Source organism: Macaca mulatta, chromosome 2 (assembly GCF_049350105.2).
Source record: "Macaca mulatta isolate MMU2019108-1 chromosome 2, T2T-MMU8v2.0, whole genome shotgun sequence".
Classification (NCBI taxonomy): Eukaryota; Metazoa; Chordata; class Mammalia; order Primates; family Cercopithecidae; genus Macaca; species Macaca mulatta.
Genome location: NC_133407.1, coordinates 111,102,362 through 111,125,593, shown reverse-complemented (window position 1 = coordinate 111,125,593; position 23,232 = coordinate 111,102,362). Strand labels below are relative to the sequence as shown.

The following is a 23,232-nucleotide window of genomic DNA, read 5'->3' as shown; positions in this document are numbered from 1 at the left end:
CAAAAATGGTGAAGTATAATACTGACTTATTTTAAAGCAGTTGTCAGAACTTACTGAAAAAATTATTTTGTTTTTATAATTTTTTTTTCTTTTGAGACGGAGTCTCACTCTGCCGCCCAGGCTGGAGTGCAGTGGCCGGATCTCGGCTCACTGCAAGCTCCGCCTCCCGGGTTCCCGCCATTCTCCTGCCTCAGCCTCCCGAGTAGCTGGGACTACAGGCGCCCGCCACCTCGCCCGGCTAGTTTTTTGTATTTTTTAGTAGAGACGGGGTTTCACTGTGTTAGCCAGGATGGTCTCGATCTCCTGACCTCGTGATCTGCCCGCCTCGGCCTCCCAAATGTGGTTATAATGCATTATTTTCTAGTTGCTAATAATTAATGTGAGCAACTTTTATTTATTGACCACTTGTCTATCCTTTCTTGAGAAGTACCTGTTTGCCTGTTTAAAAATTTGCACATTGGTCTTTCTCTCTTTTTCTTTTTTTCTTTTTTGAAACGGGGTCTGGCCTAATGACCCAGGCTGGAGTACATTGGCTTGATCATAGCTAACTGCGGCCTCAGACTCCTGGGCTCAGAGGATCTTCCCACCTTAGCCTCTCGAGTAGCTGGGACTACCAGTGTGCACCACCACACCTGGATAATTTTTTCTGTTTTTTTGTGGAGACAGTCTCACCTTGTTTCCTAGGCTGATCTCAAACTCTTGGGCTCAAGCGATTCTCCCAGTTCAGTGTTCCAAAGTGCTGGGATTACAGGTGTAAGCCACCATACCTGGCTGAATTTTTCTTAGGTATTCTGGATATGGTTCATTGGTCAGAAATATTTATTACAGATCTCTTCTCCCGCTTAATAGTTTATTTTTTTTTTTTTTTTTTTTTTTTTTTTGAGACGGAGTCTCGCTGTGTCTCCCAGGCTGGAGTGCAGTGGCATGATCTCGGCTCACTGCAAGCTCCGCCTCCCGGGTTCACGCCATTCTCCCGCCTCAGCCTCCCAAGTAGCTGAGACTACAGGCGCCCGCCACCACGCCCGGCTAGTTTTTTGTATTTTTAGTAGAGACAGGGTTTCACCATGTTAGCCAGGATAGTCTCGATCTCCTGACCTCGTGATCCACCCGCCTCGGCCTCCCAAAGTGCTGAGATTACAGGCTTGAGCCACCGCGCCCGGCAATAGTTTATGTTTTTACTCTCATAATGATGTCCTTTGATGACCAGAGGTTTGTAATTGTAATATACAGCAGGAAACGGTAAACTTTTTCTGTAAAATGCCGGATATTTTGGGCTTTTTGGGTCATGTGGTTTGTGATGCAAGTACTCACTTTTGCTGCTATTGTGTGAAAGTAGCCACAAAAAAATACATGAATGAGTGTGAATTTGCTTTCGTTAAACTTTATCTGCGAAAACAAGAGTGGACTGCATTTGATCAGTGGACCATCATTTTCCGTTTCCTGGTACAGAACAATTTAGGAAAATTTTTCTGTATTGTTAATACTTTTTGTGTTCTTATAGAAATCTTTGCCTTTTTTTTTTGAGACGGAGTTTCGCTCTTGTTACCCAGGCTGGAGTGCAATGGCACGATCTCAGCTCATTGCAACCTTCGCCTCCCGGATTCAAGCGATTCTCCTGCCTCAGCCTCTTGTAGCTGGAATTACAGGCATGCACCACCACGCCTGGCTGATTTTGTCTTTTTAGTAGAGACGGGGTTTCTCCATGTTGGTCAGGCTGATCTCGAACTCCTGACCTCAAGTGATCTGCCTGCCTTGGCCTCCCAAAGTGGTAGGATTACAGGCATGAGCCACCACGCCCGGCCAGAAATCTTTGCCTTTTGTAAAGTCATGTATATATTCTATTGTATTTTCTTCCAGAAGCTTTATTTTTTATTTATTTATTATAATTTTTTTGAGATGGAGTCTTGCCCAGTCGCCCAGGCTGGAAAATGGCGCGATCTCAGCTCACTGCAACCTGTGCCTCCTGGGTTCAAATGATTCTGCTGCCTCAGCCTCCCGAGTAACTGGGTTTTCAGACGCCTGCCACCACGCCCAGCTTTTTTTTTTTTTTTTTTTTTTAAGATGGATTCTGGCTCTGTCACCCAGGCTGGAGTGCAGTGGCACCATCTCGGCTCATCGCAACCTCTGCCTCCTGGGTTCAAGCGAGTCCCTTGCCTCAGCCTTCAGAGTAGCTGGGATTACAGGTGCCTGCCACCACACCTGGCTAATTTCTGTATTTTTAGTAGAGACAGAGTTTACCATGTTGGTCAGGCTGGTCTCAAACTCCTGACCTTGCGATCCACTTGCCTCAGCCTCCCAAAGTGCTGGGATTACAGGCATGAGCCACTGCTCCTGGCCTATTTTTTTTTTTTTTTTTTGAGACAGAGTCTCGCTCTGTTGCCCAGGCTGGAGTGCAGTGGTGCGATCTCAGCTCACTGGAAGCTCCGCCTCCCGGGTTCACGCCATTCTCCTGCCTCAGCCTCCCGAGTAGCTGGGACTATAGGCGCCTGCCACTACGCCCGGCTAAGTTTTTGTATTTTTAGTAGAGATGGGGTTTCACCGTGTTAGCCAGGATGGTCTCGATCTCCTGACCTCATGATCCACCCGCCTTGGCCTCCCGAAGTGCTGGGATTACAGGTGTGAGCCACCGCACCCCACCGATTTTTTGTATTTTTAGTAGAGACGGAGTTTAACCACATTGGCTAGGGTGGTCTGAAACTCCTGATCTTGTCATCTGCCCGCATTGACCTCCCAAAGTGCTGGGATTGCAGGCATGAGGCACCGCGCCTGGCCTATCTTACATTTTACATGATAATTTTTTTTAAAAAGTGCAATTTAAAAAAAAATTCATTTTTTATTTAGTTAATTTAGTTTTTGAGGCAGACTCTCACTCAGACTGGAGTGCAGTGGTGCAATCTTGGCTGACTGCAACCTCCACCATCTGGGTTCAACGAGTTCTCCTGCCTCAGCCTCCTGAGTAGCTGGGATTACAGACATGTATAACCGTGCCCAGCTAATTTTTATTTATTTATTTATTTTTGAGACAGAGTCTTGCTCTGTCATCCAGGCTGGAGTGCAGTGGCACAGTCTCGGCTCACTGCAGCCTCTGCCTCCTGGGTTCAAGCTATTCTCCTGTCTCAGCTTACCAAGTAGCTGGGATTATAAGTGCCTGCCACCGTGCCTGGCTAATTTTTCTATTTTTAATAGAGATGGGGTTTCACCATGTTGGCTAGGCTAGGCTGGTCTTCAACTCTTGACCTACAGTGGTCTGCTTGTCTTGGCCTCCCAAAGTTCTGGCATTATAGGCATGGGGCACTGTGCCTAGCCTAGGGTTGTATTTTTTACCTTGCGTGATTACCACTTTGACGTTTAGTTGTTTCTTTTTTTTCCTCCCTTTGATTTGCTTTCTTTCTAGGAATTCAGCTGCTCATTTAAAATAATGTCTGTTACATTTACCCAATATTTCTACATGTTAGTGATAGTGTGTAATAGTTGTTTAGTCTACAATATTGCTGGAGCCAGCAACACTTTTTTCACTTGTAAAATGGGTGTAAAAGAGCAAAGTTCAGGCCAGGCGCCGTGGCTCATGCCTGTAATTTTAATACTTCGGGAGGCCGAGGCGGATGAATCACGACGTCAAGAGATCGAGACCATCCTGACCAACATGGTGAAACCCCGTCTCTGCTAAAAATACAAAAATTAGCTGGGTGTGGTGGCGCGCGCCTGCAGTCCCAGCTGCTCAGGAGGCTGAGGCAGGAGAATTGCTTGAACCTGGGAGGCGGAGGTTGCAGCGAGCTGAGATTGCACCAGTGCACTCCAGTCTGGCGACAGAGCAAGACTCTGTGTCATAAAAAAAAAAAGTAAAGTTCGTGTGATTGTTGTGACAAGTAAATGAGGAAATAAGTCAAAAGTGCTTCATGGTAAATTCTCAGTGATTGGTATCAGTGCTAGTACTTTTTGTTGTCTCCAAGACTATTACAGTAGCAATGACCTATCATTAGAGGTGCTGATAATAATACAATTTCCAAATAAGTTTAATAGATAAGTAAATGTATGGAATTTTTGATGTATGTCATTTTACTTTGTGAGGTATAAGAATTCTGGAATTTAAATGATGTGTTTTTTTTTCTCTGGACCGTTTTCAAGGTGTGAGGATGACTTTGTGATTTCCTGTGAACTCTCTTGGTTTTTTGGACACATTCTCTGCTTATTTACTACTTCACATCCCTTTTCTGGCACAGTCATTTATTGACTGATAGACCTAAACATAGTGTTATAAATGTGTACACTCCTTTCATAGAAACACACGTTTTTTACCAGTCGTTAGCACTACTTTGTCTTTTTTTTTTTTTTTTTTAATTTTTTTTTGAGATGGAGTTTTGCTCTTGTTGCCCAGACTGGAGTGCAATGGTGCAATCTCGGCTCACTGCAACCTCCACCTCCCGGGTTCAAGCGATTCTCCTGCCTCAGCCTCCCGAGTAGCTGGGATTACAGGTGCACATCACCATGCCTGGTTGGTTAATTCTTTGTATTTTTATAAGAGACAGGGTTTCACTATGGCCAGGCTGGTCTTGAACTCCTGACCTCAGGTGGTCTGCCCCCCCGCCGCCCCCCCGGCCTCCCAGAGTGCTCAGTTTACAGGCGTGAGCCATCGCACCCGGCCTACTTTGTCTTTTATGAATAAGTAAAGAAGTAAGGGTTAATGGCACAAATTATTGTAGTAGATTTATCTTTTCATTTTTTATTTTGGAGATGGAGTCTTGCTCTATTGCCCAGGCTGGAGTGCAGTGGCGTGTTCTTGGCTCACTGCAACCTCCACCTCCTGGGTTCGAGTGATTCTCTTACCTCAGCCTCCCGAGTACCTGGGACTACAGGTGTGTGCCACCACGTCCAACTAATTTTTGTATTTTTAGTAGAGATGGGGTTTTACCATGTTGGCCAGGATGGTCTCAAACTCACCTCATGACCCGCCCGCCTCGGACTCCCAAAGTGTTGGGATTACAGGCGTGAGCCACCGTGCCTGGCCTAGATTTATCTTTTCTAAGTTTCTTTTTTTTTTTTTTTTTTGAGACGGAGTCTTGCTTTGTCGCCCAGGTTGGAGTGCAGTGGCCGGATCTCAGCTCACTGCAAGCTCCGCCTCCCGGGTTTACGCCATTCTCCTGCCTCGGCCTCCCGAGTAGCTGGGACTACAGGCGCCCGCCACCTCGCCCGGCTAGTTTTTTGTATTTTTTAGTAGAGATGGGGTTTCACCGTGTTAGCCAGGATGGTCTCGATCTCCTGACCTCGTGATCCGCCCGTCTTGGCCTCCCAAAGTGCTGGGATTACAGGCTTGAGCCACCGCGCTCGGCCTATCTTTTCTAAGTTTCATTAAGCTCAGCAAGATGTTAGGTGGGCTACGAATAAGTAGGATGAGACCACTTACATATATCCAGAATAAGATCAGATTAAATTTCCAATAGAGTCAGCCAGGGATAGAATTGTTTATTAAAAGCAATTGGGTCACACAGTTGAGAGTAGAGGCAGCCTGTTAGAGATGACTTTGACCCCCAGAGTCTCTAATTAGAGTGTTCAGCTGTTGAGATACTCATGTAAGGCATCATTTTGCTAGCTCTGGAAATTTCAGTTTTTGCTACTTTTTTTATGTTTGTTTTTTTCAGACAGGACTATGATCATGGTTTGCCGCAGCTAGCCCTAGGCTCAGCTAGCCCTCCTGACTCAGCCTATTGGGTAGCTGGGAGGTGCATCCTACCATGCCCGGCTAATTTTATTTTAATTATTTTCTAGAGACAGGGTTTTGCTCTGTTATGTTGCTCAGGCTGTTCTTGTACTCCTGGCCTTAAGTGATCCTCCTGTCTTGGCCTCTCAACGTGTTAGAATTACAGGTGTGAGCCACTGCATCTGGCTACCTTTTTATTCTTTAGATTTTCCGATACGAATTAACAAGTATTTACTCTAACATCCTGTGCTTTTCATAGGAAATGTTTAAGAACCATACTCACTATGAATTACAGCAGGGCCTCTTCAGCACTGGGGTTTATAGGATGGTGCTGGAATGGGAGATACAGTCAAGGTGCAGTGAATGTCTCTAAGAAGTTTCTTGTCCCCATCTTCAACTTTCCATTACCTGACTTTGGTTTCTCATGTTTTCATTTGGGTGATTGTGCTGCTGAGCTTTATGAGCCAATCCCAAGTCCATTTCTATCCCAAATCCATTTGTGTGCAAGCCGTGAGAATCCTTGATATATGGATAGACCTTGCCCCGCCAGTATCATTTTATTCTGCCACATCTGTAGAGGTTTTTTTGTTGTTGTTGTTGTTGTTGTTGTTTTTGAGATGGAATCTGGCTCTGTCACCCAGGCTGGAGTACAGAGGTACAATCTTGGTTCACTGCAACCTCTGCCTCCTGGGTTCACAAGCCTCCTGAGTAGCTGGGATTACAGGTGTGTGCCACCATGTCCTGCGAATTTTTTTGTGTTTTTAGTAGTAATGGAGTTTCACCATGTTGGTTAGGCTTGTCTTGAACTCCTGACCTCGTGATCTGCCCTCCTCGGCCTCCCAAAGTGCTGGGATTATAGGCGTGAGCTACTGCGCCCGACCAAGGTTTTTATCTTGTTGAACTTCGTTGTTGGAACTAATACCTTTGATAGGTTCGTGAGTTCTGTCTATTCCTTTTTATTTTTATTTTTAAATAATATAGACAAGGTCTCCCTATGTTACCCAGGTGGGTCTTGAACTCCTGGGCTCAAGAAATCTTCCTACTGTGGCCTCCCAAAGTGCTGGAATTACACTGCTTTTATGTATATTTTACCATTGGAAAATTGAATGTCAGTTTTCTTTTTTTTTTTTTTTTGAGACGGAGTCTTGCTCTGTTGCCCAAGCTGGAGTGCAATGGTGTGATCTCAGCTCACTGCAACCTCCGCCTCCTGGGTTCAAGCGATTCTTCTGCCTCAGCCTCCCAAGTAGCTGGGATTACAGGCGTCTGCCACCACACCCAGCTAATTTGTGATTTTTAGTAAAGATGGAGTTTCACCATATTGGCCAGGCTGGTCTTGAACTCCTGACCTCATGATCAGCCTGCCTTGGCCTCCCAAAGTGTTGGGATTATAGGCATGAACCACCGTGCCTGGCCATCTGTTTTCTACTTCATTCTCAGCATCTGCCCCTGTAGTGGTTGAATAAAAGTTACTTTGTTAGCCTGGCACGGTGGCTCACGCTGTTAATCCCAGCACTTTGGGAGGCTGAGGTGGGTGGATCACCTAAGGTCAGGAATTCAAGACCAGCCTGGCCAACCTGGTGAAACCCTGTCTCTACTAAAAATACAAAAATAAGCCTGGTGTGGTGGCACGTGTCTGTAATCCCAGCTGTTCAGGAGACTGAGGCAGGACAATCACTTGAACCTGGGAGGCGGAGGTTGTAATGAGCCCAGATTGCGCCACTGCACTCCAGCCTGGTGACAAGAGCGAGACTCAGTCTCAAAAAAAAAGTTTGTCTTAAGTGTATATTTGGTAATGATTTCATTTTTCAAATTTAATATCTGTTGAGAAATTGACCTTAAATTATTTATACAGATGTTTTATTGTTATGGCCTGCTCAGTATATATTTCTGAGTAGCATGGATCTCTCATTTTAAGTGGTGTCAATATAGTTGAACTATTGAGAAAATTCAGATTACCTATGTTATCAGGTGGCACATTGCTGAATGTCGGTGATAGATTTGAATAAGCACTGTTCCTGTCCACAAGGAGTTCATATCCCACATAAAATATGTGAATCAGTCATGTCAGTATTATGCTGAGGTGCAATAGTGATTACAGGCATGGTTTGAGGAGAACATTTTAGATCAATCTGAGGATTAAGGGGAGGCTTTGTGTAGGAGAAGTAAGTCTCATTCTACTGTAGTAGATACCCACCTATTACATTAGTTTATTTATTTATTTATTTATTTATTTATTTATTTATTTGAGATGGAGTCTTGTTTGTCGCTAGGCTGGAGTGCCCTGGCGCGATCTTGGCTCACTTCATCCTCTGGCTTTCGGGTTCAGGCGATTCTTCTGCCTCAGCCTCCCAAGGAGCTGGGACTACAGGCATGTGCCACCATGCCCAGCTAATTTTTGTATTTTTAGTAGAGATGTGGTTTTACCATGTTGGCCAGGATGGTCTTGATCTCTTGACCTCGTGATCCGCCCGCCTTGGCCTCCCAAAGTGTTAGGATTATTCACGTGAGCCACCATGCCCAGCCTACATTAGTCTATTTTGAGATGTCAGCACTACAGGATTTTCAAAGATAAAATGTTATCAGTGGATAAGAATTGCACCCAAATGTACTTTTTTTTTTTTTTTTTTTTAGATGAAGTCTTGCTCTGTTGCCCAGACTGGAGTGCAGTGGCATGATCTTGGCTCACTGCAACCTCCACCTCCCTCCGCCATTCTCCTGCCTCAGCCTCCTGAGTAGCTGGGACTACAGGCACCCTCCACCACACCTGGCTAATTTTTTATATTTTTAGTGGAGACGGGCTTTCACCATGCTAGACAGAATGGTCTCGATCTCCTGACCTTCTGATCCGCCCGCCTCGGCCTCCCAGAGTGCTGGATTACAGGTGTGAGCCACTGCGCCTGGCCTTTTTTTTTTTTTTTTTTTTTTTTTTTAAAGGACATTATAATGTAGCATTTGGGATGTATTGGGTATAGAGCTGGCCAAAATAGTAGGAGATCAGAAAAGCTGCATATTTAAAAAGCACAGAATAACCAGATTGACTTGGAGAGTGTATCAGCTTAATTTGGAAGAACTCTAAGGGATCTTAATGATTCTTCTTAATTTTTTTTTTTTTTTTTTGAGACGGAGTTTTGCTCTTGTTGCCCAGGCTGGAGTGCAATAGTGCGATCTCGGCTCACCGCAACCTCTGCCTCCCGGGTTCAATCACTTCTTCTGCCTCAGCCTCCCTAGTAGCTGGGATTACAGGTGCCACCATGCCTGGCCAATGTTTTGTGTTTTTATTAGAGATGGGGTTTCTCCCTGTTTGTCAGGCTGGTCTCGAACTCTCAACCTTAGGTGATCTGCCCGCCTCAGCCTCCCAAAGTGCTGGGATTGCAGGTGTGAGCCACAGCACCTGGCCTTAATTTTTGTATTTTTAGTAGAGACTGGGTTTCACCATGTTGGCCAGGCTGGTCTTAAACTCCTGACCTCAAGTGATCCACCTGCCTCATCCTCCCAAAGTGCTGGGATTATAGGCTTGAGCCACTGTGCCCAGCTGATTGATTATTTGCCTGCCCCTCCCTCTGTCCCTCTCCCCGCCACCTCTCTGTGTCTCTGTCGCGTTCTCTCTCTTTCTCTCTCTCTACCCCTGTGTGTGTGTGTGTAATTATTTGGTTAAAGGGTCTCACTTTGTCATCCAGGCTGAAGTGCAGTGGTGTGGTCACAGCTCATTGTAACCTCAACTTCCCAGGCTCAAGCAACCCATTTACCTCAGCCTCCTGAGTTGCTGGGGCCACAGGCATGTGCCGCCACACATGGTTCATTTTTGTTTTATAGTTTATTTTATTTTATAGATGAGGTTTCGCTATGTTGCGCAGGATGGTCTTGAACTACTGGTCTCGTGATCCTGCCTCGTTGGCCTCCCAAAGTGCGGGTTTTATAGGCCTGAGCCACTGTACCTGGCCTATTTATTTTTTTAAATTTTATTTATATTTAATTATGTTCTAATATCTATGACAAAATATACCATTTTAATGATTTTCATTTGTTTTTTGAGATAGGGTCTCACTCTATTACAGTGGTGTGACGTCAGCTCACTTCAACCTCCGCCTGCCAGGTTCAAGTGATTTTCCCACATCAGCCTTCCAAGTAGCTGGGACTACAGGCGCCTGCCACCTCGCCCTGCTAATTTTTGTATTTTTTGGTAGAGATGGGATTTCACCATGTTGGCCACTCTTGTCCCGAACTTCTGACATCAAGTGATCTAAGGGATCTTAATGATTCTTAATTTTTTTTGAGACGGAGTGTTGCTCTTGTTGCCCAGGCTGGAGTGCAATGGCATGATCTCAGCTCACTGCAACCTCTGCCTCCCTTGCTTAAGTGATTCTCCCACCTTAGCCTCCCAACTCGATCTCCCAAAGCGCTGGGATTACAGGATACTTTTTATTTTTTATTTATTACTATTTTTTTTTTTTAACAGAGGTGGGGTCTCACTATGTTGTCCAGGTTGGTCTTCTACTCTTGGGCTCAAGTGATCCTCCTGCCTCAGCCTCCCAAAGGTTTGGGATTATGGGATGGAGAAACTATGCTCACTTCTGTATGTATTAAACAATGACTTCCATTCCTTGTCCCTCTTTCCTTGGCAACCACCATTCTGCTTTTTGTCTCTTTTTTTAATGTTTGATACCATGTGGTTCTTTGTAGTATATTATTTTGTAGTAATAGTTTTTAAAGAAAAAAATGCATGGGTGTTTCTAATAACACTTCATCCTATTTCGCCTATCTGATGCTCAGTTTATATTGCTTATACCTTCATAATGTGGAAATTATTCACCATTTCATTTAATTTGAGCTATATTTTTAATCCATAAAGCACAGATCTCTTGAATTGTGGCATAGATTTTAGCTATTAGTTAAATATAGTTTTACATAGTTACACCACGTTTTTATGGTCATTAAAATATCATAATAGGCTAGGTGTGGTGGCTTATGCCGGTAATCCCAGCACTTTGGGAGGCCAAGGTGGGCAGATCACTTGAGGTCAAGAGTTTGAGATCAGCTTGGCCAATATGACAAAACTTTGTCTTTTAAATATGCAAAAACCAAAAAAAATTAGCTGGGCGTATTGGCACTCGCTTGTAATCCCAACTACGTGGGAGGCTGAGATATGAGAATTCCTTGAACCCGGGAGGCAGAGGCTGCAGTGAGCCATGATCACGTTGTTGTACTCCAGCCTGAGCGACACAGTTGAGAACCTGTCTCAGAAAAAAAAATAAGTATAATAAAAGTGTTCACTTACAATTTTTGTATAATTTATGTTTTTATTTTTATTTTTTTGTTGAGACAGTCTCACTATGTCGCCCAGGCTGGAGTGCAGTGGTGTGCTCTTGGCAACCTCTGCCTCCCGGGTTCAAGTGATTCTCCTGCCTCAGCCTCCCGAGTAGCTGGTATTACAGGCGCCCGCCACCACACCTAGGTAGTTGTTGTATTTTTAGTAGAGGTGGGGCTTCACCGTGTTGGCCATGCTGGTGGAAAACTCCTCACCTCACATGATCCACCCGCTTTGGCTTTCCAAAGTGCTGGGATTACAGGCGTGAACCACCACGCCTGGCCTAATTTTTGTATAATTTATAGTCAAGAATCTATAAGATGAAAAACTCTTACTATCTCTATATTTATTTTTTTGTTTCCTTTTTTTTTTTCTTGTGGCAAAGTTTCACTTCCTTGCCCAGGCTGGCCTCAGAACTCCTGTCTTCAAGCACTCCTCTCTTCCTCCCTGCCGCCTTTCTCAGCCAGGGTACTGGGGTTATAGGTGTTTTCTTTTGGAACATTTTGATTTACCTTTTTTATTAAAAAAAATTTTTTTGAGATAAGGTCACACTCTGTCACTCAGCCTGGATTTGTCACCATCACAGTTCCCTATAGCTCAACTTCCCATACTCATGCAATCCTCCCACCTCAGCCTCCTGCGTAGGTGGGACACTACAGGCATGTGCCACCATGCCCAGCTAATTTTTATATTTATATTTATATTTATATTTATATTTGTATTTGTATTTGTATTTGTATTTGTATTTTTTTGAGACAAGTTCTGGCTTTGTTGCCCAGGCTGGAGTATAATGGCGTGGTCTCAGGTCACTCCAACCTTTGCCTCCCAGGTTCAAGCCATCCTCCTACCTCAGCCTCCCAGTAGCTGGGACTACAGGCACACTCCCCCCATGCCTGGGTAATTTCTTTTGCATTTTTTGTTGAGACAGGGTTTCACCATGTTGCCCAGGCTGGTCTTGAACTCCTGTGCTAAAGCCATCTGCCCGCCTTGGCCTGCCAAATGCTGGGATTAAACTTTTTGTAGAGGTGGGATCTCACTGTGTTGCCCAAGCTGGTCTCAGACTCCTGCGCTCAAGTGATTCTTTCAACCTTGGTGTCTCAAAATGTTAGAATTACTGGTGTGTAGCTAGGCGCGATGGCTCACGCCTGTAATCACAGCACTTTGGGAGGCTGAGGCGGGCAGATCACTTGAGGTCAGGAGTTCGAGACCAGCCTGGCCAACATAGAGAAACCCTGTCTCTACTAAAAATACAAAATTAGCCGAGCGTGGTCACGCATGCCTGTAATCCCAGCTATTTAGGAGGCTGAGGCAAGAGAATCACTTGAACCTGGGAGGCAGAGGTTGCAGTGAGCCGAGATAGCACCATTGCACTCCAGCCTGGGCAACAAAAGCGAAACCCTGTCTCAGAAAAAACAACAACAACAACAAACTGCTCCTGGCCTAAATTTAGCTTTTTAAAATCTTTCTTTTGACAGACTATTTACTCAAATTATAGTATGTTTATGGAATTTAAAAGGAATTCTTTTGGGAGGGATATGAGGTCTTGCTATACTGTCTAGGCTGTTTGAATTCCTGTGCTCAAGTGATTCTTTCATCTCAGCCTCCCAAGTAGCTGTGACTATAGGTGTGAGCCACTGTACTTGCTACCAGAAAGTAGTTTGAATTCAGTTTATTTTATTTCATTCCATTTTTTTTTTTTTTTTTTTTTTTTTTTTTTGAGACGGAGTCATGCTCTGTCGCCCAGGCTGGAGTGCAGTGGCCGGATCTCAGCTCACTGCAAGCTCCGCCTCCCGGGTACACGCCATTCTCCTGCCTCAGCCTCCCAAGTAGCTGGGACTACAGGCGCCCGCCACTTCGCCCGGCTAGTTTTTTGTATTTTTTAGTAGAGACAGGGTTTCACCGTGTTAGCCAGGATGGTCTCGATCTCCTGACCTCATGATCCACCCGTCTCGGCCTCCCAAAGTGCTGGGATTACAGGCTTGAGCCACCGCGCCCGGCCCATTCCATTTTTCTTGAGACCGCATCTCACTCTGTCGTCCAGGCTGGAGTGCAGTAGGGCGATCAGGGCTCACTGCAGGCTCAACCTCTCAGACTCAAGTGATCTTCCCACCCCAGCCTCCTGGATAGGATTACAGGCATGTGCCACAATGCACAGCTAATTTTTAAATTTTTTTTCTAGAGACTGAATCTCCCTGTGTTGCCAGACTGGTCTTGAACTCCTGGGCTCAAGTGATCCTCCTGCCTTATGCTCCCAGAGTGTTGGGATTACAGGCATGAGCCTCCATGCCCAGCCTAATCGACTTTTAGAAAAACTTATTGATTCCTCAGTTTATTCAAGAAGATATTTAAGGAGGTTGTTTAATTAATATGTGTTTATATCTTTGAATTTATAAAACTTAGGATTCAGATATGAGTAATTTTGTCAGAAGCTTTATTTTTCTCATGTGTAATTTGTATCATTTTTAGGCAAAGTGTTTCATGGATTTCAAAGCTGGAGGCACCTTATGTCACATTCTTGGGTCTGCTTACAAGTATAAAAATGAACAGGGATGGTAAGTTTTTGTATTTGTTTGCATGTTTTGATCTTAAGTTATTTACTTTTAAGTCCTATTTCCTTGTGTTAGAAAATTCTGTAAGCACATTATGATTAATGTGTTTTACCAAGAGCCCTAATTTACCTTGTTTCTACATCCAAGAAAAATATCAACCAACCATGTATGTATTTACTTACTTATTTTTGAGACGGGGTCTTAAAAATAGGACCAAGGCTGTCAGCAAGGCTAGAAGTGCAGTGGTGCAATCTCAGGTCACTGCATCCTCCGCCTCTCAGATTTCGACCAATTCTCATGCCCCAGCCTCCTGAGTAGCTGGGACTACAGGCATGCACCACCATGCCTGGCTAATTTTTCTATTTTTAGTGGAAACAGGGTTTTGCCATGTTGTTCAGGCTGGTCTCGAACTCCTGGCCTCAAGCAATCCACCCACCTCAGCCTCCCAAAGTGCTGGGATTACAGGGATGAGCCTCTGCACCTGGCCACAACCATGTATTTATTAGGCAAGTGATTTCTTTTTTTTTTTTTTTTTTTTTGAGACAGAGTCTCGCTCTGTCGCCCAGGCTGGAGTGCAGTGTCGTGATCTCAGCTCACTGCAAGCTCCACCTCCCGGGTTCACGCCATTCTACTGCCTCAGCCTCCCGAGTAGGTGGGACTACAGGCACCCACCACCACGCCTGGCTGATGTTTTATTATTTTTTGTATTTTTTCATTTTTAGCTAACATGGGGTTTCACCGTGTTAGCCAGGGTGGTCTTGATCTCCTGACCTCATGATCTGCCCGTCTCGGCCTCCCAAAGTGCTGGGATTACAGGTGTGAGCCACTGCGCCCAGTGTGATTTCTTATATTTGATTTTTATAGTAACAGGTATACATTATTAGCAAATTAGAAGGTAGGCTTGCCAGGAAATGTGTAAATGTGTATAATGAACTCATACATTATGTTTGAAGTGGATAGATAGTATTTTTGTTTGTTTTGTTTTTTTGAGACTTAGTTGCGCTCTTTCACCCAGGCTGGAGTAAAGTGGTGCGATCTTGGCTCACTGCAACCTTTGCCCCCAGGTTCGAGTGATTCTCCTGCCTCAGCCTCTTGAGTGACTGGGATTACAGGCACCTGCCACCATGCACCCAGCTAATTTTTGCATTTTTAGTAGAGATGGAGTTTCACCATGTTGGCCAGGCTGGTCTCAAACTCCTGACCTCAGGTGATCCACCTTCCTTGGCCTCCCAAGGTTCTAGGATTACAGGTGTGAGCCACTGTGCCTGGCCAGATAGCAGTTTTAAGAGATCAAGTTAGCTAGGCCTTCAAGTGTTCCATTTTGCTATCCTCAGGACAGTGATAAAAGGAGAAATACATATCTTTGCCTAGATCAGTGTTGGAGATAGATTGAGAATCCCTGCAGATGTTCCTGCCATTTTGCTCCCTTCAGTCTTTTCCCCTTTTCTAGCTGTCTGTCTTGGTACTATTTCTTTTTTTTCCCCTTGAACTCTGGGGTTTCCATCAGTTGCTGGGACTAGTGATGTTTGACGATGATGGTCCTGATCTGTGGGGTTGTCAGGGACATACTTCACAGGGTAGGGTTGGGGGAGTGGAGTATATTGTCTTGAAATTGTTTGGTATTTTCAGTTGAGTTAGCTGTGCACGTTTATAAGCTTAGCATCTTTCCAGGAGAATACACATGTAATTTATATATTTTACTTTCAAAGTTAAGCTAACCCCATACTTTATGGCTGGGAAGTGCAAATAAATATTTAGATCAACAATAAGGACAAGTGTGCAATTAAATTATTTATATAGTAAATAGGACATATAAACTAACATGTGTATTTACTGAAACTTTTTATATATGGATGGTGTTGAATAGATGTTGATTTGGATCACCTGAGGTCAGGAGTTCGGGTCCAGACTGGCCATCATGGCGAAACCCCGTCTCTACTAAAAATACAAAATAAATTAGCCAGACTTGGTGGTGGGCACTTGTAATCCCAGGTACTCACGTGGCTGAGACAGGAGAATCACTCGAACCCGGGAGACGGAGGTTGCAGTGAGCTGAGATTGCGCCACTGCACTCTTGCCTGGGCAACAGAGCAAGACTCTGTCTCAAAAAAAAAAAAGATATTGACTAAAAGCATGAGTCTTTTTTGTTTTTGTTTTCAGAGGTAGCTCTCTGTTTTCCAGTTCTGTGTCTAGCTCTGATGTTGGACCTCTCACGAGGGTATTATTCCCTGATCTAGGACCAACGGCATGTTTCAGTACTTGTAGAGATGGTTTGTTCCCTACTCTTGACTCTGGGTTCCCGGTTGGAACTCTTTCTGTCCCTGGTTCTTGTTCAGCTTCTATCACAAGTCCTGACGTGGACACTTAAGGACAGAATTCCAAAGTGATATGATTTTTCATAGGTCACGTATTGTGGAACTTGCTTTGTGTCTATAGTTTCTGCACAATGAAAAAAAAATTTTTTTTGAGACAGAATCTCGCTCTGTCACCCAGGCTGGAGTACAGTGGTGTAATCTCGGCTCACTGCAACCTCTACCTCCCGGGTTCAAGCGAATCTCCTGCCTCACCCTCCTGAGTAGCTGAGATTACAGGTGCCTGCCACCACACATGGCTAATTTTTGTATTTTTAGTAGAGACCGGGTTTCTCCATGTTGGCCAGGCTGGTCTTGAACTCCTGACCTCAGGTGATCTGCCTGCCTTGGCCTCCCAAAGTGCTAGGATTACAGGCTTGAGTCACCGTGCCCGGCCACAGTGAAATATTTTTATCTGAAATCACTTGCAGTAGTTTAGAAAGATATGTATAATACAGGTCGGGCGCAGTGGCTTGCACCTGTAATCCTAGCACTTTGGGAGGCCAGGGTGGTCTGATCACGAGATCAGGAGTCAGAGACCATCCTGGCCAACATAGTGAAACCTCGTCTCTACTAAAAATGCAAAAATTATCTGGGCATGGTGGCATGCGCCTGTAGTCCCAGCTACTTGGGAGGCTGAGGCAGGAGAATTGCTTGAACCCGGGAGGTGGAGGTTGCAGTGAGCCGGGATCGCGCCACTGCATTCCAGCCTGTCAACAGAGCGAGACTCCGTCTCAAGAAAAAAAAGAGAGAGACACATATGTAATACGATTTCCTTAAAATTAAAAGTGGGGCTAAAAAAGACGTAAAGGATAGGGTTAGCATTGTCAGGAATAAGAATTTTTCCAAGTCTCTTATGCAGATTGTGCCACAATTATTTCCTTTCAGGTATAGTTATGTATCCAGTTTCAGTGTGTACCTTCTCTCATCTCTTGTGCCTCACACTTGAAGTGAGTGCATATGTTAGTAACTTCCCCACTCTGTTTGGATATCTGAATGCTGACCTGTCATTCTGACCATGCCCTGACTTGCCCCATGCCTAACATGCCTCTCAGAACCTTGTGTGTGTTCTTTAATTGAACCTCACAGTCTAGGTTGCATTTCTGGCTTTAGGTCCAAAGTTTGCTGGTTTCGTTATTATGGCAAGCACTATTTTCTTCTTATTTCATTGTGGTTCTGCTTTCTTACTGACTTCTCAGTAGTCTTTGTTTTAGTCGCTAATGGCATGAAGCTCTAATGTCATGCATATGAGGTTGAATGGGAATACCTGGTAATTACTAGCATATTTGTGAAGAGACTGTACATATTAATATTACAGAATTGGCCAGCTGTTGTGGCTCATGCCTGTAATCCCAGCACTTTGGGAGGCTGAGGTGGGCGGATTGCTTGAGCCCAGGAGTTTGAACCCAGCCCAGGCAACATGGGAAAACTCAGCCTCTACAAAAAGTAGAAAAATTAGCTGGGTATGGTGGCACATGCCTGTAGTCCCAGCTACTTGGGAGGCTGAGGTGGGAGGATCACTTGAGCCCAGGATGTAGAGGCTGCAGTGAACCAAGATTGCACCACTGCACTCCAGCCTGGGTGACAGAGACCCTGTGTCAAAAAAAAAAAAAAAAAAAAAAGAGAAATTACAGAATTGAAATGTTAAGTTTGATCTTTCTGGATGTTTCTAAATAGGCAAAATCAATGAGTGTCTTATTAATGGTTTTTCTCCTGAAGGATAAAACTTTGTATAGATTTAAATTGTAGTTATATGTAACTGAAGGATAACAAGTTTGACCTATTCATGGAAATCCAAACAGATCTCCCAAAGGAGAGATTAAATACCAAGTTCAATTAAGTAATAGAGAATTGACTTTAGTGCCCACGTGCCCAGAGATTAGGATGTTGTTTATTTTTCCCTACAGTTCTAAAGAGATTGTTAAATTTTTTTTTTTTTTTTTGAGATGGAGTCTTGCTTTGTCACCCAGCGAGCTGGAACACTATCTTGAATTTACCAAGAATGTTTAAATTAAGTTTTGCTTTCTAATAATGCAGAAAGGTGTTCAAGCTTCAACCCGAAAGAGGAATGCAAATTAGAACTATAATCATTAGACCGGCGTGGTGGCTCACGCCTGTAATCCCAGCACTTTGGGAAGCCGAGGCGGGTGGATCACCTGAGGTCAGGAGTTGGAGACCGACCAGGCTGGCCAAAATGGTGAAACCTCGTCTCTACTAAGAATACAAAAAATTAGCCGGGTATCGTGGTGGGTGCCTGTAATCCCAGCTACTCGGGAGCCTGAGGCAGGAGAATCGCTTGAACCCGGGAGGTGGAGCTTGCAATGAGCCGAGATCTCACTGTTGCACTGCATCCTGGGCAACAAGCGTGAAACTCCCTGTCAATTAAAAAAAAAAACCACAAAAACTATAATCATTAAATATTTTAAAATCTATCGCAGATTGACAAAGATTAAAAGGTGAGGTAATGTAAAATAAAAATAAGTACATAGTTGGCTACTGAGAGGGAGAAAGCATAATACATTCTTAGTGGAACTATAAATGAATACCATTTTATTGAAAGATGATTTTGCCAGTTGTGTTACGTTTGTATTATGTTTCTTATTATTTCAAGTTGAGTATCTCTAATTCCTTACAAATCCATCTGACTAGTACTAGGTTCTAGAAGAATCCCATAGGAGGGCTCTAGAAAAAAAAAAAAAACAAAATCAACTGGAAAGAGATATTCTTGCCCTATGTTATCACAGTCCTATAGAGAAAAGCAAATAAATACATTTTCCTTTTCTGACTTTTTTTTTTTTTTTTTTTTTTTGAGACAAGGTCTCGCTGTGTTGCCCAGGCTGGAGTGCAGTGGCATGATCTCGGCTTACTGCAAGCTCCGCCTCCCGGGTTCACGCCATTCTTCTACCTCAGCCTCCCGAGTAGCTGGGACTACAGGTGCCCGCCACCACGCCCGGCTAATTTTTTTGTATTTTTAGTAGAGATGGGGGTTTCACTGTGTTAGCCAGGATGGTCTTGATCTCCTGACCTTATGATCTGCCTGTCTCGGCCTCCCAAAGTGCTGGGATTACAGGCGTGAGCCACTGTGCCTGGCATTTTTTTTTTTTTTTTTTTTTTTTGAGACCGAGTCTTGCTCTGTCGCCAGTACAGAGTGCATAGGCGCCATCTAAGCTCACTGCAACCTCCATCTCCCAGGTTCAAGCTATTCCCTTGCCTTAGCCTCCCAAGTAGCTGGGACTGTAGGTACACGCCACCATGCCTGGCTAATTATGTTTTAGTAGAGACAGGGTTTCACCATGTTGACCAAGATAGTCTCTTATTTCTCGCCCCCATGATCCGCCCGCATAGGCCTCCCAAAGTGCTGAGATTACAGGAGTGAGCCACTGCGTCCCGCCTTTCTGACTTTTTAAATCTTTGGCCATTTAAACTGTAAATGCAAGCTCTCAGTTGAGGGTTTACTCATTAATATAAAAGTCTTCTGCATTGTTTCCTTTTGTCAATCTACTGGGCAATATCTTGCTGTAGCCTTTCAATCTAAGGCAGTAAATATGCATTGTGTGTCAAAAGGAATTACGGGCTGGTGGGAAGCCAAGGTGAAAGGTTCGCTTGGGCCCAGGAGTTGGCGACCAGCCTGGGCAACATAGAGAAGCACTGTCTCTTGAAGAAATTTTAAAATACTACCCCAGAAAGGTAGCATGTACCTGTAGTTCAAGCTCCTCGGTAGGCTGAGCCGAGAGGACTGCTTGACCCCAGGAATGCAAGGCTACCTACAGTGAGCTATGACTGAACTGCTGCAGTCCAGCCTGGATGACAGAGCAAGAGTCTATTAAAATATATATATTAAATAAAAATAGAAAATTTAAAAAAAGTTCCTCTACTAACTGTATTCCTCCAGTTTTATTGCCTCTCGTGAGTATATTTAGGGCTACCTCTAGAAAATGGTCCAAATAGGGCCGGGCACGGTGGCTCACACCTGTAATCCCAGCACTTTGGGAGGCCAAGGTGGGTGGATCACGAGGTCAGAAGATCAAGACCATCCTGGCTAACATGGTGAAACCCCGTCTCTACTAAAATACAAAAAATTAGCTGGGCATGGTGGTGCATGCCTGTAGTCCCAGGTACTTGGGAGGCTGGGGCAGGGGAATCACTTGAACCTGGGAGGCGGAGGTTGCAGTGAGCCAAGATCACGCCACTGCACTCCAGCCTAGCAACAGAGCAAGACTAGCAAGACTCTGTCTTTAAAAAAGAAAGAAAGAAAGAAAGAAAATGGTCCGAATAAAAATAGTCTGTTTTTTTTTTTGAGACCGAGTGTCACTCTGTTGCTTAGGCTGGAGTGCAATGTTGCAGTCTGGCTCACTGCAAGCTCTGCCTCCTGGGTTCACACCATTCTCCTACTTCAGCCTCCTGAGTAGCTGGGCCTACAGTTGCTTGCCACCACGCCCAGCTAATTTTTTTTTGTATTTTTAGTAGAGACAGTGTTTCGCTGTTAGCCAGGATAGTCTTGATCTCCTGACCTCGTGATCCGCCCACCTCGGCCTCCCAAAGTGCTGGAATTACAGGCGTGAGCCACTGTGCCCAGCCTAATCAGACTCTTTAACACTGGATGGATCCCAGGTGAAGAGTTTATTCCATAGAAGTTGTGTAAAAGGGCTTCAGAAGGAAACTTCTAAAGGGAAAAACAAAAATGCACTGAGCCAAGCGCAAGACAACAATACAGCCAAACAGTTTTGTGGGGAAGTTGCTAAAGCCGGTCTCAAATAAGGAGCTTTGTATGATGACAGCAAGCTAGACTACCCTGGAGACCATCCCCACAGGATGGTCTAGTATCCTGTACCCCAAAAGGGTGGCAAACATCCTAGTAGGATCAGGTGTGGTAGCTCACACCTATAATCCGAGCACTTTGGGAGGCTGAGGCAGAAGAATCACTTAAGGCCAGAAGTTCAAGACTAACCTAGCCAACATAGCAAGACCCCATCTTTATTAAAGAAAGAAGAAAAGAAAAAAACATGAAAGATGGCCAGGTGTGGTGGCTCACATCTGTAATTCCAGCACTTTGGGAGACCGAAGCATGTGATCACCTGAGGTCAGGAGTTCGAGTTCAGCCTGGCTGACATGGTGAAACTCTGTCTCTACTAAAAATACAAAATAACTGGGTGTCATGGAGCATGCCTGTAATCCCAGCTACTCGGGAGGCTGAGGCAGGAGAATCGCTTGAATCCAGGAAGCAGAGGTTGTGGTAAATCGAGATCACACCACTGCATTCCAGCCTGGGCAACAGAGTGGGACTCCATTTAAAACAACAACAACATAGAAGATAGGCTTAGCTTCATAGAGCAAGTGACTTGGGGACTGATTCTGGAAGTGATAGTGTCAGGCCCATTGAGTGGGTAGTAACATCCTGGAAAGGCTATAGAGTTTAAAAAGAAAGATTGGAAGTGTGGGGAACATCTCCAGGATAAAATAGCATGACATGTGAGTTAAGCGTATGAGCTCTGGACTCAGACTGCCTAATGCTAGGTAGTATCTGGTAATTATTAAGAAAATTATAACTGGGCCAGGCGTGTTGGTTCACCTCTGTAATGTCAGTACTTTGGGAGACTGAGGCAGGAGGATTGCTTGAGCTCAGGAATTTGAGACCAGTTTGGACCAACATAGTGAGACCTTTGGCTTTACAAAAATAAAAATAAAAAACAATTACCTGGGTATGATGGCTGGTGCCTGTGGACCCAGCTACTCAAGGCTGAGGTTGAGGTGGGAGTGTCCCCTGAGCCCAGGAGTTCAAGGTTACAGGGAGCTCTTACTGCACCAGACCTTTCCAGCCTAGATGACACAGTGAGACTTTGCCTCCAAAAACAAAAATTATAACTATAGCTAACATTTATTGATCAGTTACTTTATATTAAATTTAAGCACTGTTGTAGTATATACCTCATTTAACCTTCACAAAAACCCACAGTAGGCTATTACATTTATGAAGCAGTCAATCCTTGGGTTAACAAATTGCTCAAGACTAATGTAGTTTTCCACAATCCTTACTTTCAGTCACTAAGCTCTACTCCTCTCCTGGATGTTAGTGTTAAAAGAACTAAAACAGAGCAAAAACAAAGTAGGTATTGAATAAAAAGTAAGGAGAAACAGGCGTTAGACTTTGTAAAGATTTAACCACATGGAGGTGACATGCTTGGGAACTTAATGTAAAGAGACATTGGAGAAGAGTTTCAAGTAAAGGTAAATACATCAGTTTTACCACATTTAGGAAAACAGTGCTTGTTATTCATACTTGCGGGTTTGGTATACCCCCAGCAATCAAGTGATTTCAGATTAAGGGATAGTCTCTGCTCTTGACTGTTACTGTGGCCAGTTAAAAATTTTATTTGGAGAAACCTTGTCTGTTTAAATCACGTCTTACAGCTGTATCAGAATTAAATACCCAAGATGCTTTCCTTTATCTAAGAGAACACAGATACTGCTGAATTTGAACAAATGATTTTTTTTTTTTTTTTGAGACGGAGTCTTGCTCTGTCACCAGGCTAGAGTTCAGTGGCATGATCCTGGCTCACTGCAACCTCTGCCTCTCGGGTTCAAGCGATTCTCCTGCCTCAGCCTCCAGAGTAGCTGGGATTAGAGGCGTGCTCCACCATGCCCAGCTAATTTTTATATTTTTAGTAGAGATGGGATTTCACCATGTTGGCCAGGCTGGTCTTGAACTCCTGACCTTGTGATCCGCCCGCCTCACCTCCCAAAGTGCTGGGATTGCAGGCGTCAGCCACTGTACCCAGCATGGATCTGTGAACTACTTTTCTGTAAGATGTAAGATGTCTTAGATTTAAGGAAAATTAGATAGATATGTCATGGAATTGATACTTCATTTTCACTGAGGTGGATCTTAATATCTCTTTTATAAGGGTGTTGATACTGTGTATTCTTATATTACTGAGAGAATATCTCACATGTTTTGTAGAGTGTTATTTTAATTTCCAAATCTTTCTAACTCATTTGCATCGAATTCTAAAACCAAGTTTTCATTTGTGTTTAAGGTGGGAGACAAATTAACTAGGGTTTTTCCTTTTTTTTTAGGCGGAGGTTTGACCTACAGAACCCATCCCGAATGGATCGTAATGTGGAAATGTTTATGAACATTGAAAAAACATTGGTGCAGGTAACTTGGAAACAGGTTATTTAAAAAGTTTGCCTTTAATATATTTTCAGTTTTAAGATTGGCGGGCCGGGCGCAGTGGCTCACGCCTGTAATCCCAGCACTTTGGGAGGCTGAGGCAGGCCTCCCAAATCACGAGGTCAGGAGATCGAGACTATCCTGGCTAACATGGTGAAACC

At 44.2% G+C, this 23,232-nt stretch overlaps 1 protein-coding gene across 3 annotated transcripts in view; it reads left to right on the top strand.

The window, feature by feature from the left end:
- SMARCC1 (SWI/SNF related, matrix associated, actin dependent regulator of chromatin subfamily c member 1) overlaps positions 1-23,232 on the top strand; it is a 197,754-nt gene that overhangs the window by 24,026 nt on the left and 150,496 nt on the right. For all 3 annotated transcript variants that reach the window (XM_028844071.2, XM_015131071.3, XM_077992467.1), the window contains exons 3-4: positions 13,467-13,552; positions 22,975-23,056. In XM_028844071.2, coding sequence (XP_028699904.2) covers positions 13,467-13,552; positions 22,975-23,056 — 168 coding nt within the window. The remainder of the gene's footprint in view (positions 1-13,466; positions 13,553-22,974; positions 23,057-23,232) is intronic.